Source organism: Protopterus annectens, chromosome 3.part0 (genome assembly GCF_019279795.1).
Source record: "Protopterus annectens isolate FY-2018-M chromosome 3.part0, PAN1.0, whole genome shotgun sequence".
NCBI lineage: Eukaryota > Metazoa > Chordata > Ceratodontiformes > Protopteridae > Protopterus > Protopterus annectens.
Window position 1 is genome coordinate 1,032,118,820 of NC_056731.1, and position 16,924 is coordinate 1,032,135,743.

At 37.6% G+C, this 16,924-nt stretch overlaps 1 protein-coding gene across 1 annotated transcript in view; it reads right to left on the minus strand.

The window, feature by feature from the left end:
* Nucleotides 1–319: 319 nt before the first annotated feature.
* Nucleotides 320–16,924, minus strand: part of LOC122796665 (cadherin-10-like) — a 2,154,436-nt gene continuing 2,137,831 nt past the window's right edge. The window contains exon 14 of the mRNA XM_044065325.1: nucleotides 320–1,648. Within this exon, the coding sequence (XP_043921260.1) occupies nucleotides 1,167–1,648 (482 nt within the window). The 3' untranslated portion in view covers nucleotides 320–1,166. The remainder of the gene's footprint in view (nucleotides 1,649–16,924) is intronic.

Here is a 16,924-nt window from a genome sequence, read left to right on the forward strand (position 1 = left end):
ATAGAAAGAAACATAATGATGTATTAAAACAGATAATAGATTGGAAGTGCCAAGTTATAAAATCTGCATTTATTTCAAATTCAGCAGACGAATAATAGTATTATTTGAGGGAAAAAAGCATGATATAACAACATTCACTCATCCTTTCTTATGGAAGCTGTATACAGAATATATAGGCTAAATGACAAGGACAAAACACCTTGGACATGATGTGCATATTGGTAATGCATTTATCTCTGTTACCACCCTGAGGTGAATATGTATATGTGTTTTCTATGGCAAGCTTTTTTAATCTAGTCAAGTAGATGAACAATCAAAATAGATAAACAAATCTGTTTATTTTTTTAGAAAATAAATACAAAAATATAAATATAAAACATTGCAAGAGAAAATTTAATGAAACAACAGTGTCCACTGAAATACAAACATACTTATCCTGTAATGTACAACACTTAATACCACAGTGAATACCTCAGATCTGTTTGTCCTATAGTACAGGAAATTACTTGCTCTGCCCCAGAGGTGCTTTTGTATAGAACCTACTACTCAAATAATGAATATCTATTAGTACGTAAAACCAGTAACATCAGTAACAATTCATTTCCTAACAGATGACCTCCAGGGCCACCAAATCAGCATACTTAGGAGCCCAGAATGAACATTCACAATTCTTCTTGGATGTCAGACTGCTGTCATACAGACATCAGACCCATAATGCAACTGTTGATATTTTCATTGACCACTCAGGTCAATTTGCTAAAAATGTGGCAAATTATCTTGAGCATATTAATTGTGTCTTTTACTGAGAAGATTAACAAGAAAACAATCACTTGGGGTGCAACCAAGCTGTCTTCACTGAAGGTGTTGTTATCACTGGTCTATCAGTCAGCAACTAGATTTGATCCATAAATAAATGCATTGTTTTTTTCAAGCTGAAACGATTCTTCATTTGCAAATCGGCATTTCAGTTCAAATGCCAGTGGCAACAATGTTTGGCTTCTGTATGCTAGTTTAAAAAGCACAGTTGTGAAATTCACTGTGAAATTGATAATGCAGAAAAGTGAAAACAGATTAAAAACATTGGACATCAGTCAAACCTTGACATTAAGAAGTGCATGTATTATTCCTTTTACTGTTAAGAAAGGTATTAAATCACACTAGCACTTTCATTCACTGTCACCTCCTCCATACATATCTGCTAGTCTAGTAAAGGGAGGCCCCCATTCATTTAGAAAATCATAATCTTGATCTCCATCTGTGGATACTGACTCTAAAGAGCTGAGAGACACAGCAACAGAATCACTTCCTTCATAGGCATATGTGGCAAGTGAATCATAAGGAGGGGCCGTTGGATCAATGTCATTTTCCTGAAGCCTTTGGTTAATGAATTCTCTAACATTAGGATTATCCCGCACTGACTGAGTCCGCTGTGGTATAAATATGGTTTCTGGTCTGATATCCCTGCGCAGCTTTTTGTCTTCAATTGCTTCAGGATTCCTCAGTGTACCAATATCAAAAGCTTGAGTGTCTTCCTCTCCACCACCTTCATCATTGTAACTGACTACATTATCTCTGATATCTTCTTTTGAGAAGATGAGAGGCTCTTTCTTCCTTTGCCTCTTCATGGCAGTGAAAAGAACAACTATAACTTAAAAAAGAAAACAAATTGATTTATTATGGGGCCATGAAAAAATAATGCTCTCTATAAATTAATATACTGCATTTCATCTGTATCGAAGACTCTACTGTTAAAATCATTTGCTTTAAAGAATAAAAAGTGAATACCTCCTTAGGAAAACTTCATAATAACCATGGATCATTGTATAAAAATAACAAATAAAACACTCTCTTTTTTTCTTTTTTTATGTCATTACTCAGAAGCAAAAATGTGTGTTTCTCATGATTAAATTAAATTCAGGTCAATTAATTACTATTCCAATCAGAAATATTTGCTGAAATATTTACGTGTATATATATATATATATATATATATATATATAAAACAAAGCAAATACCATTAATGGTAAATGCACCTCTCTCTTTTTTGTTTTTTTGGTTACTTAAATCCAGCTTTAGAGACATACCACACCAAAGTGAGCAGCAACTCAACTCCAGCCACAGGATTTGCAGCTATTTATAAGTAAAATTATAGCACCCATCACATGTAATGTGTTATGGGTAGAAATTAACACATATGATGACCTTCTTCTACTAAAATTATGTATAAAATTATCCTTCAAACAGCTTCAGATTGCTATGCAACTGGACCCACAAAAACAGACTTCTCACTAAATCTCCCTCGTTCTCAAAAGATATTTAATACATTATCAACAAAACCTGGGACAGATTAAAATATGCTTCAGACTTTCTCATCATCCCACACCCACCGCTTATCTTGCCCTAGTTAGGAATGTACAAATTCCAAAAATCGTATATAGTCTCCTAATAACTACCTTCCACTATAGTAGCAACATGCAAAAAGTTCAAACAACAGTAAATAAAATGTGCATATTTGTTTTACTTGTATGTCAACTAACCCATTATTGTTAGTTTGCAGAACATGTTAAATAGTTACCTGTTAATAAAAGGGTGACCTTACTAGTTTATACACGGATCTACAGAAGTATTAAGCTCGGACATTGACCTCTAATAAGGAAACAATAAAGCAATTCAAACCAGAGAACAAAACTATTCTCTAAGAGGTATACATGAAGAGAACATTACCCTCAATGGGCCCAAATTTAAAACAATAGACGAAAGAGCATTTTCAAAGCTGGCACCAATGTAGCACCAACTCCTTTCGGAAATCAGACAAGAAAGTACAAGACAGTAGCATTTAAAAGGAAACTAAAAGCATTCTTATTGAAAGAATCAGCTTGTACCAGCTATAAAAAAGGGCTATGAAATACCCTGATGCAGTACCAGCCTTCTACATATGGCTTATATTCTCTGCCTCTACAGTAATAAAAGAGCTATATGCATGTGCATTTGTTACATGTTAAATGAATAATTGCATTATAAGTATATCATTTATGTGCTAAGTACACAGCATTACAGGCTTGCTTGGTCTTTCTCTGAAATGGGAATGAGCATCTATAGGGCAGTCTATACATTTCTGAAACTAAGTATGGGATTATAAATCTTGGTTGATTTGAGAAATGCTGAGTTCAGCCATTTTTTCATGAACATATTGCTGAAAAGACAGAACGTGCTGTTGCATAGTCTTTTCAGAAGATTAATATTTTAATTAGATGAGTTATATACATTTTTTTTTGAAAAACATGAAAGTTAAGAAGGCAAACTAAGAAAAAAGTACAACAGCTGCCACATAATAGCTATCACATATATTCTGCCAGTCTAAAAGTTAGGACCCACATAATTCTGTTATCTAATCATCTACAGTTTTCATTGTAATAAAGACCAATTTACATTTAAAAAAATCAGATACTCAGAGGAAGATTGAAAGCAGGTAAGCAGCAGAAAATTTGGTTAGTCACAGAATACTGGACAAGATGCATATGGTGTAACTGTTATAACAGTAAACGAAGAGCAGACAGAAGGAGTTTCCTGAGCAAATAGCAGCTATGGTAATCTATGATAACCTATGGATATTTTTATTCAATGCAATGAAGGCATCAATTCATTAAGTCCAACATTACGGAAACAATCTAGTTCAGGTATAGCTCCTTGAAAAAAAATAATTGCCGGCTTTAAAAATAAACTGTGAAGAAATGATCAGTATAACTCACTCACTTGGTAAAGCAATTACTTAATTGCACTTTGAAATACACAAAGACACACTAGGCTTGTTCTTGAGTGTTTTTCTCTCCCTTTAATTTATCTGAGATTGTTTTGAAAGAAGACATAAAAAAATGCCCACACATCTGCATTTCTAAGTTTGGTCTGCTTTGGCATCATTTGGATTCAGCCAATACCCCAGCTTGTCAAAAGAAAAAAGTGACAAAGTAAAACAAACTAGAGGGAATATAAGGACTGTGCCATTAAGATAGGTATCTTAAGTGGAAGTATGGGATAAGGTACAAAATAAAAGACAATAAATAAATACAATTAGTGCCAATGAGCTGGCAGGACATCAGCACCTGTCAAGCAGTGACCTGAAATGATATAGAACCTATTAATAAATATTCTGAGTGTGAAAAAGCTGATAGCAGTGCAGTCAGGTATTTACATAAGATGTGGTTTGGGAATTACCAAGAGTTCAAAGCTTAACAAGAAAGAAGGCTGACCTAAAGGAGATTTTCTTTGTCAAAGCCTAACCAGAAAGGATGCAAGGCTTAGGAGTGGCTGTCTGCTGGGGTTAATAGAAGGAGAAATAAAGTGGATGGATTAATACTAAAAAGATCAAGCACTTGAATATAAACTGTGTAGGTACTAAAAATTGTACTAGCTTGATGTAAATTAAATAAACTAACAAACAGACAAACAAACAAATAAATAAACCCATAACTAAATTAATAAAACTGCTATCCTTGGAAGGATTAAGATATATTTTTAAACATGCTAACTATAGGTAAGTGACATTTTAAAGATGAATGACACTGTCAGAAAGCAATTCTGGTGATAATAGATAGCTGTATTGTCAGGGTTATGATTATCAATAATTTCTTTTAGTTTAGTTTAATTTTTAATTTGGCATGGTAAACCAAGTGATCAAATTTACAAATAAAGCAGGTTAATGTCATTAATTGAAGATATTCTCTCAGCATAAAATAAACTTTGCAAGTATGCAATAAGTTATATTATATAGATGTTTCTGTTTAAAGATAATTAAAACCCAGAATTAGTTGAACTCCTACAGAGTACTTTTAAATTAACTAATATGTCAGGGTATCCTGTAATAGTAGGTAGAACATTCCCTAACACAAAATACTACTGTATTTACCTTTAAGGCTATTTTTGATGATTGGATGGATAAGCACACATTTTACATCAGTTATTACGTATGACCTTTATTGTTTTGGGAAGTGAACAGTATTAAATGCTTAGAAATAGTGGCAGAAACTTTTAAGTTGGACTTCTTAAGGATGTATATGAATTAGCATCCTATGATCTCCATGAACACTTGACTAGTAACATTCCTATACTCCTTAAAACCCAAATCTCTTCTGCAGTGTTATTCTGGTTTACTGATTCATATGTATAACTTTTCAGTAACAACTCAAAGTGTTTTTTTGAAGGACTGAGAAACCTCATTGTTCTCCCAGTGAAAACACTAGGACATTCTAGCAATGGTCTCAGAGAAAGAACATCCCCCAGAGGGAGAATCAGAAAGTGAGCTCTCCTCTGAATCTGAGTCAAAACTCTAAGGCCAAAACCATAAATCTGTCCCTCCATCTATTTGTCCAGATTCAGAATCTTGAATCTTTTCAAGAAAGGATACATCCCTGTTTCTTTTACCTGAAGCTACTCGACAAGACGGAACACTAGACTAAATCAAACCCTGAGCCAGTCCCAGAAAACTACTCCTATTCAAAGAAATTTGAGGAGGAATAGATACATGCTTGATTTTATGTTTATTTTTGACAGGAAAATGGGGCCAACTGTGTTACTAATTGCAGCCGCTGCTTCCAAGGGGACGGATAGAGCATTCTGACACAACAGTAAAACTTTCCCTATTCCATCTACTATGATTGACAGTGGTTCTCCCTTGCCCACTGAGGGGACTCCAGCAGCTGCAGAGGACATATTTAACCCTTAGTCCATGGTGTCTATAAATGCTACACCAGAGGAATTTGCGGTAAAAGATGAGTGGTCTGAGGTACAGCAAATAGCCACAGCAGTGCCACTCATCTGTGGCTGAGGCAAATTACTAGGTGTCAAAGGCTGTTTGTTTATTTTTTTGTTTTCTTTGTGTGCCTGTAAGAAGGACTGACAGTGGGGCTGACAAGCTGTTCCATGGTCAAGCCAAAAATGGTGACTTTGTCCTGAGGAAAATAAGGAACAATGCCAACAAAACTGCCAGTCCACAAAAGTTACTTTTTTATGACAGAAAAAAAAACAGAGTAAAAAATATTTTCAAACACTATGGCAGCCCCACAAAGTTAAAACAAACACAATTTCTCCACAGAAAATATTTTCTTCAATTAGACAACACTTCTTTTAAACTGGCAGAAACAGCAAGTGCTCAGTTTAAAAGTATGACACAGTCTCAAGACAATCCATTAAAACACTACACACCTAGCTTTAAAATAACATTCCTGTAGAGGAAATTAATAAATAATCAGTAAAAAGTTGAAAATGGAAGTTTTTCCCCCCTCAAAGGGAACTTATCTGCCCAGCTAAAGAAAGTACAAGTTGACTGTCAATCCTCAAAGGCATCAGAGGAGCATAGTCTTTGGTGGCAGTAAATCTCAATGGGCTTCACAAAATATGATCACTGATTCTCACTCAGACTTGTCTTTTAGTCAGCTTAGGCCAAGCTGTTTGACAGTTTGGATGTGTGGAAGGCGCCTTGAAGCTTTGGAAGTTGGACAACTCTTATATGCTTGACAGGATATAACTCATAAAGCTAAGGGCACAGCAGCAGTAATCAATATGAATAACATCATGTGTAAGTATCAGTGATGAATAAGGTTTTTCAGAATTTACACACAAAATAATTTGAGCATAAAACTTCATGTTCACTGTATGCTGATAGAATGTATAGGCAGTATGTTTTATAACCAATAATTTTAACTACCTTTCTTGAAGATTTCCTGGAGTCCCGTCTTTAAATGATTTTTATCAACTAGTCAATAAATTATATTACATACATACAGAAGAAAAAAGTATATAGGTGAAGAATAAATAAATAAATAAACATAGTTTGAAAGCAAATTTCTTTGAACAGTTTAACATAAAATTTAAACTGCAAGTTCAGGTTATTTGTAAAGTTCTTAGAATATACAACAGAAAGGTTCAGCACTAAATGAATCAAGTCTTATCTTATGATCAAGGAAGCTTTTTGAGATAATCTTTACAAAACTTAGAAATCTGCTGAAATATTTAGCTGGAACAGCTATTAATCTATTCCAGTTAAAGAAAAAACACTTTATGTGGAGTAAGGTCATGATTATAAAAGGGTTCTTCAGTGAAGAAGGGCTATGTAATCTGGATGTGACAGAAAAGGGAAAACAGTAGGCAGACATCTTAAAAACTATGCTGTTTCTGAGAAAAAGCTACGGCCATGCCAGCTTTGCTTAATTCCATTAGTTAAGAGTGATCGTATGTTGCATTGAAGTTATAAGGGATTTGATTTGGTACTGGGAGAACCTGGCTCCTCTGAGCCAGGGAAATAAACTAGCCTGTCAGTTTATCCCAGAGAGTTAAGGCTGTAAGCTGTCCATAACCATTATCCTGGAGTCCTTGTTGTGATCTTCTTATAGACTCTACAACTCTAATGAAGTCACTGAACCAGGCACAGCTTGCGGGTTGACCCTGAGCACGGATATTTATGCCAATTGAAAGTACATATTTGACAAATAAAAACAATAAATATTTGGAAAAATAACTTAGTGTCCCACACAGGGGGCTGACTATTAGAATGTTTATCATACTTTGATAGACTAGCGACAATCACATTTTCATTGCATGCATAAATTTATTTCCCTACCTGATTCTTCCTTTGCAGCTAGAAGTCCTTGTGTATTTCCTTGAACTTATTCTTCCAGCTCCCATTCCACAAACCTTTCCTGCATTTTCTACCTAGGTCTTATCTAAGAGTAAGTATCCTTTTAATTGAAATGCCAACAACTTTTGATATTTAAAAGTGAGTGCACCTTTTCAAGTAAGTCTGGCATGAGCGCTCAGTATAAGCTTAATCCTGGATGCCGTCATTGTTAAAGCGACCTAGGAAGCTAAACATAACCACTTTGAAAAATGTCAAACAAAAAGAAGGCAGTAACAAGTAATAAACCAAGAGACCAAGAAATTGTGCAGTCCAAATGTTGGTAAAAGATCAGCCAACCAATACAAAGATAATCTACCTGAAAGAAATGTATATCACTCAAGCATTCATTTTATATTCATACCTCATAATACTTAATGTATGCGACAGAAGGCCGGAGGCTATGAATCATTATCCCAAGATGTTTAGGGGACAGTTGTTGCTTTTTCACTGGCACACAGGCAAATTGCTTTTATTTTTATTATTATTACTAGCATTATATAATATGCATTGATTAAATTGAAGTGAACTCAAGCAGATGTGGGCAACCTCCAAGCCTTCTTGCAGTAATACATTGTTTGAATGCATCCATTTATGGCACTCAAGGACCACTCCTATCCCAGAGACTTCCCATACTCTGGAACAGACTGCCTATCTATGTCAAACAGAGCTCCTCATTAGCACTCCTCATTAGCACTCTTCAAGAAAAATCTTGATGATTGGATGGGAAATAGGAAATTCACCCCAGGGATCACTTCTGTGGCTCTGCTCGACAGGGGCACAGGAAAATAATTTTCTTGGGTGGCGAAAGCCAGGGTACATTTTTGGCTAGGCTTATATAGGCCATAGGGCCAATAGCCTAGTGCCTACCTATGAACCTATGAACCATTACATTTCTTAGATTTGTGGTATGCTGAGGCTCATTTCTTATGTGTGGCCTATAGTTACCTGGTTACCATGCATGTGAGTCTGATAACCAACTGTTACTGTAGGATATATCTGTGGTGTTAAGCATCCAGTGTTTGATTACCATTTCTTCCCTTAGTGCTTGTTTGCCTAGAGATATTTGCACATGGCATTTCTAGTACTGCAGCAGGTTAGTTTGGTTGTTTCCTTATGCCAAAATAGTATGCAGAGGTGTGTAAAAGGAATAGTGGGTGTGGGAAACATACCTTTTAATTGTCTCAGAGGGAAAAAAATAGCTAGTATTTTTGTGTTACTGTTTTGCAGCTCTGCTGAATAATTTAGGGGGGCTTACATACAACTTTCTCCATCCCTCATTTTTTTCAGGTAAAATACTCTTTTATCACAGCCTCTTCCAGTAAATCACATTGTGATTGTGCAGATATATCACAATAAGTTAGAATGGTGTTGTTTTCAGATGTTTCACTGGAGAAATGCATTTTACTGCATATGTTTCAACCCAGAGGGTTTGTGTTGTTTATGTTTCAGGTGGCATGAATTATTAACATTTCTTGTTTTGCATGAGCTGCATTTGCATTCAGTTTTGCTGTTTTATGGAGCACAGAGCTTTGGGTGGTGAAGAGACCATTTATTTTCAGTGTTGATGGTGTCTGTGCTTTCTGTGTTGTGTTTATATCATGGGTACTTGAAGTGATGATTCCAATGTGGGAGTGCAGGGAGGCTTGAGATTTGGGCTTTGTACCCTTCAAGTCGCATTGTATTAGTTGATTTTTTATGAGTTCTCATTGCTTTCTTTTTACATATTCATTGAGTAGTATTATTTCAGTTTGCTTGTTTCATTTATAATGGTTTCAGTGGTTTGGGCTTACTTTGATTGACATGAATCCTTCTGTTTAAACTATGCAAACGTTTTCTGGATTGTTGTACAGGAACAGAAATGTGGCGATTGATACTGAATGCAATAAACATGGTTATAGAAGTCTGTTCACTACTAAATCCAGAAATCTGCTGACTCATACTTGGTGAAGTCTACTGTTTAGAATATGAATGAGCAAAGCATACAGGTTCCCCACAAAAGAAAACTGAGATAAACATCTATTTTGGAAGTAGTAGATTTTTCCTTCAGATTGACCATGAGCTCTGCATGGCTATATTCTTGTTCAAGACCTTGTTCCACATATCTTCATAACAGATCTAGTCTTGATTTTATCTTTGTTGGGAGCACACTAAATATAGGAGGATATCTTTCATTTTCACTCTGGTTTAAGAAAACAGAATCTTTCCTTCTAATTTTTCAGCTCATCCGAGGTCTTTTCATATTCTTATTGTTCCTAAAATATAAAAAGTCAGTGTCTGGCTGTCTGAGTTGGAAAACTCTAAATATTACTTGAAAATTAAAAAAATTAATTGTTTTCCATTGAAATTTTCAAGGAGGCTCTACACAGACACCCTAAAACAAGCAAACAAAGCTAATGACAACAAGCACAGAACAAACTAGAAGTACCAAAGTAAGAAAATTAACAGAAACCCAAATGGTTGATATCTGTTGTTTCAGTTTGTAAAGCTAGTACAAAGAGAATAACCATCATTCTGTATGGCAAACTAAATAATTTCAGAAACGCACAACATAAAGCTCAATAAATGTGTTGCACAACAGAATATGGATGCCGAAGATTATAATAAGCAATGTTTTCAAATGAAAGTAAGAATGTATGAGGTAAAAAACACCGCTTTCTCTTCTTTTCCATCAATAAAAGAGAAAGTTGTATTGAAGAAAAGTGACAAACAGTGTATTTACTTAACAATCACTTGAGGGTTAAACATTCTCTCAGGGTCACTGTGCTTTCAAACCTACATAAGGTCCCTGCATGGTTAACGACTAAATAATAGGCACATTTGGTCAGATCAGTAAATAATAATTCCATATCTGGTTTGGAAAGTATCCATCACCCTCTTCCTGCTGGTCATGCACACAGGATACTGTTTAGTTCTTCAGACAGAAAAATAAAGAGCATCATTCCTAACCAGCTCAGGACATTGCATCACATCAGTCTGTTTCAACATCAGTCATTTTCAAGGCTGCTCAGGTGATGTGAAGGTCAAAGTAATCTCGCTAAAGCCATTCTGTTTAAAGTCGTCTCTCAACCTGCAATACAGTAATTTTATTACTCTGCCACATGCACATCCTGGCTGCAAGGAGTTGCTGTTCATATTCCATCAATATAAAAAGCAGAAATGCTTCAACATATTTTGTTTGCATCATTTTTCTAAAAAATAAATGTCTTGCTGTTAAAACATTGTTATAAAGGTTTTTACAGAGACATATGTCTCTCAACGGGAATAGTAACAATGTGTGATTCTTTTCATCAAATGCACTCATCATTACCCAAATCTATGAAATGATAAATAAAAATGTAACAGTAGAAGAAAAATGGCCATTAACCCATGATAAAAAAAACATACCACCTCATAATTACTCATTTCTAGCATGAGATGGAAGCACCTTAATTTTTGAATCCATGTTACCTGATTACATCCAGCTGTCAAATATCACACATTATGAAACACATCTGTAATCTGACTCTAGGTATATAGGAAGGTGGCATTTTTGTTTTTTATACTGCTCAGCAGAATTTAGAAATATACATATGTATTAATATATTATACTTTGTAATGTGCAACAATTAAAGACATTGCTTGACTGAAATCCATTGTTTTTAGTGCTTATTTTCTGTTTTGCAGTTATGTAACCAATGCTGCACACTTGTTTCACCTTTTGGGGATGAAAGATAGAGAGCTATGCCTCTGCAGCTTGTTTTTCAACAAAATACTTTAAACATTGATGCTATGGATTTCAGACTCTTCAAGCAAAAATGTCTTAATAAAACAAAGACATGCTTCTGAATTTTCAGAGCTCCAGCTATGTTAACCTGTTCTCCTTGTAAGACACTCCTATTATATTTTCATAGTTGTGTACTAGGCTAATGGCCCTGGAGCCTTTACAAGCCTAGCCCATAGGATTACCCTGGCATCGTGCCATCCGACCTTAGTTCCCAGTGCCTCTGTCAAGTAAAGCCACTGGAGTGATCCCTGGGGTGAATTTTCTATTCCCCATCCACTCATTAAGATTTCTCTTGAAGAGGGCCAGTGAGGTGCTGTGCTTGACATGTATGGGAAGTCTATTCTATACTATGGGCAGTCTCTGGGTTATGAACCTGTCCCGCCAGCATGTTTTGTTGATTGTGGTAATGAGTTTGAGATCTCTGGAGCATGTATTGCAGAGAGATTGGGATTTCTTTAGATGTAGCATTTCTAACAGAGCTGAGTCAGACATGGCTTTGTAAGTCAAGCAGAGATTGCCTCTAAGTAGGCAATATGAGACAGAGAATAGTGGAAGTTTTTTAAGTCTGCTCATATAGGACAAATGTTTAAGGCCTAGGATCCTCTTTGTGAGGTACTTTTGCGGCCTCTCCAGTTGTTGCAGGTGTTTAGTGAGGTACATGCCAAATGGGGCATTGTACTCGATGATTGGCCTAATGAGGGAAGAGTAGAGGGAGACAATGACCTCTTTCTTCCTGGATGCAAACCCTTAGTAATGAGATGTGCCACATAGAAGCACTTTCTGACCACAGTGGCAATGTGGTGGTCAAAAGAGGGGTTGCTGTCAACCTGTGTTCCCAGATCTCTTATAATGCCTTCTGGGTTCAGCGAACTACCATCGATGTGGTAATTCATGGGAACCAGGTTTTTCCCAAAGGGGATGACGACACATTTTTTGACATTGAGCTTAAGGCCATGGTTCTGACACCAGTTGTTGGTCTCAGTGAGGCCTTTCTGTAGGATGTCAGGAGTTAATAATAGCTCCCAACTTGCAATCATTTGCAAACTTTGTCAGCCAGAGTCCCTTAATGTTGGCCTGGACTTCAGAAAAGTAGGTACCAAACAAGAGAGGACCAAGAACCAAACCTTGTGGGACTCCACTCGTGACTGGTTGGCAGTCTGACTTGGAGTCAGCTACTTTTACACTGTGGGTTCTACCTGTGAGCCAAGTTCAACCTACCTAGTAATATAGGGGTTGATGCCTAGCTTAGTGAATTTTTCTGTGATTCTTGAGTGGGGAATAATATTAAAAGCTTTGACTAGATCAAGGTATGCTGTATGAACCACTTTGCCTTCATCCACAGCTCTGGTGACTGACTCAAAGAAGTTGACCAAGTTGAGCAAGCATGATCTATCCTTCATAAAACCAAACTGTGTGGGATCCAGAGTTTGGAGATTCCTTATATCCTTGTTTATTAAGTCTATGATGATGTGTTCCATAGCTTTGCATATAAGACACATCAGGCTAATGGGGTAATAGTTCCCAGGGTCTGTAGTCACTCCTCCTTTGTGGAGAGGGATGACTGTAGCAGTCCACCATTCGGTAGGGACAAAGCCTAAGGTGAGGCTGTGATTGAACAGGGCACACAGGTTAGGTGCCAGTTCACTCTGTAGTTCATGTAGAACACAGCCAGGGATATTGTCAGGTCCCACAGAAGCTGTATTCTTGGCCTTGGACAGTGCTGTTTTATCTTGTGCAGCAGTGGTACTGGGTGCCTGGCAATCTACTGGTATTGTGACTGGTCCTTTGGGGGGAAGAGAGAGGTAAAGTTGGCACTGAATCTATCAGCCAATATATTGGCAATATCTGTTGGCTCGGTATAAGAGGTACCATTGTGCAGTAGCTCAGAGCAATTCTGAATATTGCCGTAGAGATTCTTTACGTAACTATAGAAGGCCTTGTGGTTGTCTTTACTATCTGCTGCAATTCTGTTTTCATAGCTAGCTTTAGAATATTTGATGAGGGATCTCAACTTTTTGTTGAGGCTGATAAGGGAGTTTTTCCAGTCTTGGGACTTCATCTTATTTCACATCAGTTTCCTCCTTCTGTTGTAGAGTTTGTTTATGGCAGGGGAAAACCAGATTGGCTTCCTTTTTTTTTTGGAGGAGACCGTCTTGATTCTATTGGGTATGGCAAGATCCATGCATTTATGTACGTGTTCGTAGACTGCATTGTTGCATGATTTGGCGGTCATGCAACTATTCTCCATTTGCATGGGTGCTGTGAAGATAGCCACCTCTGTTTTTAGGAGCCCAAATTTAGATTTGGAGAAGTTTTTCATGGTGATTACCTTTGTGGGGGGGGGTGTGTATTTCCAAAGTGATTAGTTTATGGTGGGATATAACCAAGGAGGAGTTTACTATTGGTGTAGAGCAGTGGTCGCCCATGTTAGTAATGACCAGGTCAAAGATGTTGCTACCTCTAGTGGGGGTAAGAATGAGCTGGTCCAGGGCATTGCAATTAATGAATTCCAGGAAATGTTCGGCAAGTGTATTGGTACATTAGTAGTTTTCCCAGTTAATGGAGGGGTAGTTGAAGTTGCCCATTATGAGAGTGTTAGGGTGGACCCTAATATTCTCCAGGGTGCTTAGGAATGTGGAGTGTGAGTCTTGGGACATGGTTGGGGACCTATAGGAGGCTATGACCTGAATCGATGTCTTACCCAATGTACCTGAAGTATCTCAGTTGTGTTATGTTGAGCTACCAGTCTGGAGGTGTGCAATCCTTTATGAATATGGAAACACCACTGCCTTTGGAGCTTCGGTCCAAGTTCTGGGGCCAAAAGGTGTGGAATGTGTTATAGCCTGGTAGTGCAGGGGTACTTCTGCTGCCTTGAACCAGGTCTCTGCTACAGCACAAATGTTGATGTTCTCCATTTTAAGGAGTGCTTTGAGTGAGTGCATTTTGACATTTAGACTTCTAGCATTTATTAGCATGATCCTCAGATTGCGTTTTGGTCTCCTCCTCTGTGCTGCACAGGCATGGAAACTTATAGTCCATCAAGAGAATGAACCTTTCTTTTTTTTTTTTTTTTTTTTTCATTTTTACATGGATCCTCCTGAGTCTGTCTTTACAAACAAATACATGTTCAGCATAGCTCCCCTGTCATTCACAAACCACTTAGTTTCCACACTATAGATAAGTACTAAAACACTGCTGTTTCCAGTAGCAATTATGAAACTAGATACCTATTGTACACTGACTTTCTAAGCCACCATATATGTAACAGCAGAGACACTAAGAAAGAAAGTTTTCCTGATAGAATGATGTAGAAAACATGCTTTGATCTGTGACCATTATACCGACACACTCTAACATAATCTTTCATAATCATATGCAATTAGTCCGTGATATAATTCATGTTTCAGAGGGAGAATACTTCCCAGCACATTACTGCTAACTCCCCAGCAAAGCCTATCACACTTTAATACAATGGTAATATCTAATTAAACCTAAGTAACAATCATATTTTGAAAGCTATTTTTATTATTCACTAAGTAACATCATTCTATTTCTCTATTGCTGCTCACATGATATATAAAGCCAAATAGATAGGAGCAATCGGTAGCAATATGATGGTATTTTCTATTACTAGTGATTATAATTCTAATCACATAGGGTGGTACTAAAGTAGTTTTAAAAGTAGCAGGAAGTATAAATATTGCTTATGTATTTACCAGTCACACAAGCTGAGTAAGGGCTTGACAGCCTGTTGGAAGAGCGGATCATTGTTTGCGTCTTTGTACAGTTGATACTGATATTTTAATTACTTTCCCAGTGATATTTTCCTTCACTCCCTTGCTTTTAGTATTTTCTTTGAGTGGGAAGGAGACATAACCTAGAACTACTCTTCAGTTCGATGTCCTAGCTCATCAGTACTGCCTTTAAAATAAATTAGAAAACACACTGGGCCAGATTCAGGAAGCCTCCGTGTAAGAGTTATAACTCTTACACGGAGGCTGCAGTTAAACTGTGTGATGTCAGCATGTCATGCATATGCATGAGGTGCATGAGGCATGCTGAATCACACCAGTAACTCTTACACGGTCCGTGTAAGAGAGTAGGGGGCGTGTCTGTAGGCTAAGCTCTGCAAGTGGACACGCCCCCGGAAAACTAGAATGGCTGAAAGTAAACAGCCACGAGAAAGGCCATGAAAATGTGAATAAACACACTATACAACACATGCCCCGACTGGCCATCAGTGTATAAAGTGAAGAGATGTCATAAAAGTAAATGAAAACCTTTTTTTTTTTGTTAAACCCGTAAATGTTTGCTACTGTGTGCTGGTGTGCTACTAGCGCAATCACAGTTAGCAGTCAGGGGAAAAGGATATAAGAACTAAATATGCAAAGTAAGCCAAGAAATAATAGCTTAGTGGTAGAGTACCCGCCTATGAGTAGGCAGGCAGGGTTCGAGCCCCTACAACAACCTTTTTTATTTTTGTAAATAAGCACTAAAAAGCCCCCAGACAGTATTGTACAAATGTAAATGTATTCCCTTTTGTAAAATGGAATGAAACAGAGCATATATTTTGAAGTAACATAAGAATAAAAATAGTCAGAAATGTACTGATAGCTAAGCTGCCGTGAGACAGAGTGCCCGTGGCAGTAGTGTTTAAAAAGCTGCAAACTGCGTGCCCGTTGCCAAGCAGCGGATAAACAGGCTGAAACTGTGTGCAATTAGCTGAACATGTGTGTCACTAGCCAATTAAGATTTATCCCAGCGCACACCGTTTGCGCGCCGCTCCCACAAGCTAACTGCCAGTGCGCATGCGTTACCTCCGTGCAAACGAGCGCAGAACAGGTTTAAAGTGCTTAAAAGTGCTTTTGGCATGTTTGATTGACAGGTCTTCAACTCATTTCTGTCAGGAAAAGCAAAAAGCAGTTGCCAGATTTGAACACAGGATACCATGCACTAGAGTCAAGAAACTAAACCACCAAGCCATGACAGCAATACCTAAAAAAGCAGAAATAGCATATATATGGGATAAAACCCAGAATGGAGCATGAGAAAGCATTTTCAGTGAAGTAGATACAATTCCAAAACGCCAATCAGAGAAATGTGCGGGAAAAGCGGCATATATAAGCCCCATAGGCGGGAATACACAGCATAACTGATTGTAGAACAGACTTGCAGTCAGCATGAGTGGAGTAGGTGAGGGACGTTGCTTTCGAGCACAGCGTTCGCGTTGAGGAGTCCAGATACATGGTCTGGCTCCTTGTCCATAATCACGAGGCCCAACTCATGCAGGGCCAGGTCTCATGGGGAGTATATAGGGCTGAGGCGTGGGACCAGTTGGCTCGTGAGCTGACCAGTGCTACTGGCATTCCACGCACTGGTGAGCAGGTCCGTCAGCACCATGCGGACCTGAAGAGACGCAAGCAGGACCAATTGAACCGTTGGATCCAGGAGGCCCGGCAAATGCCCAATGCCCCACTACTGAGTAAGTCACA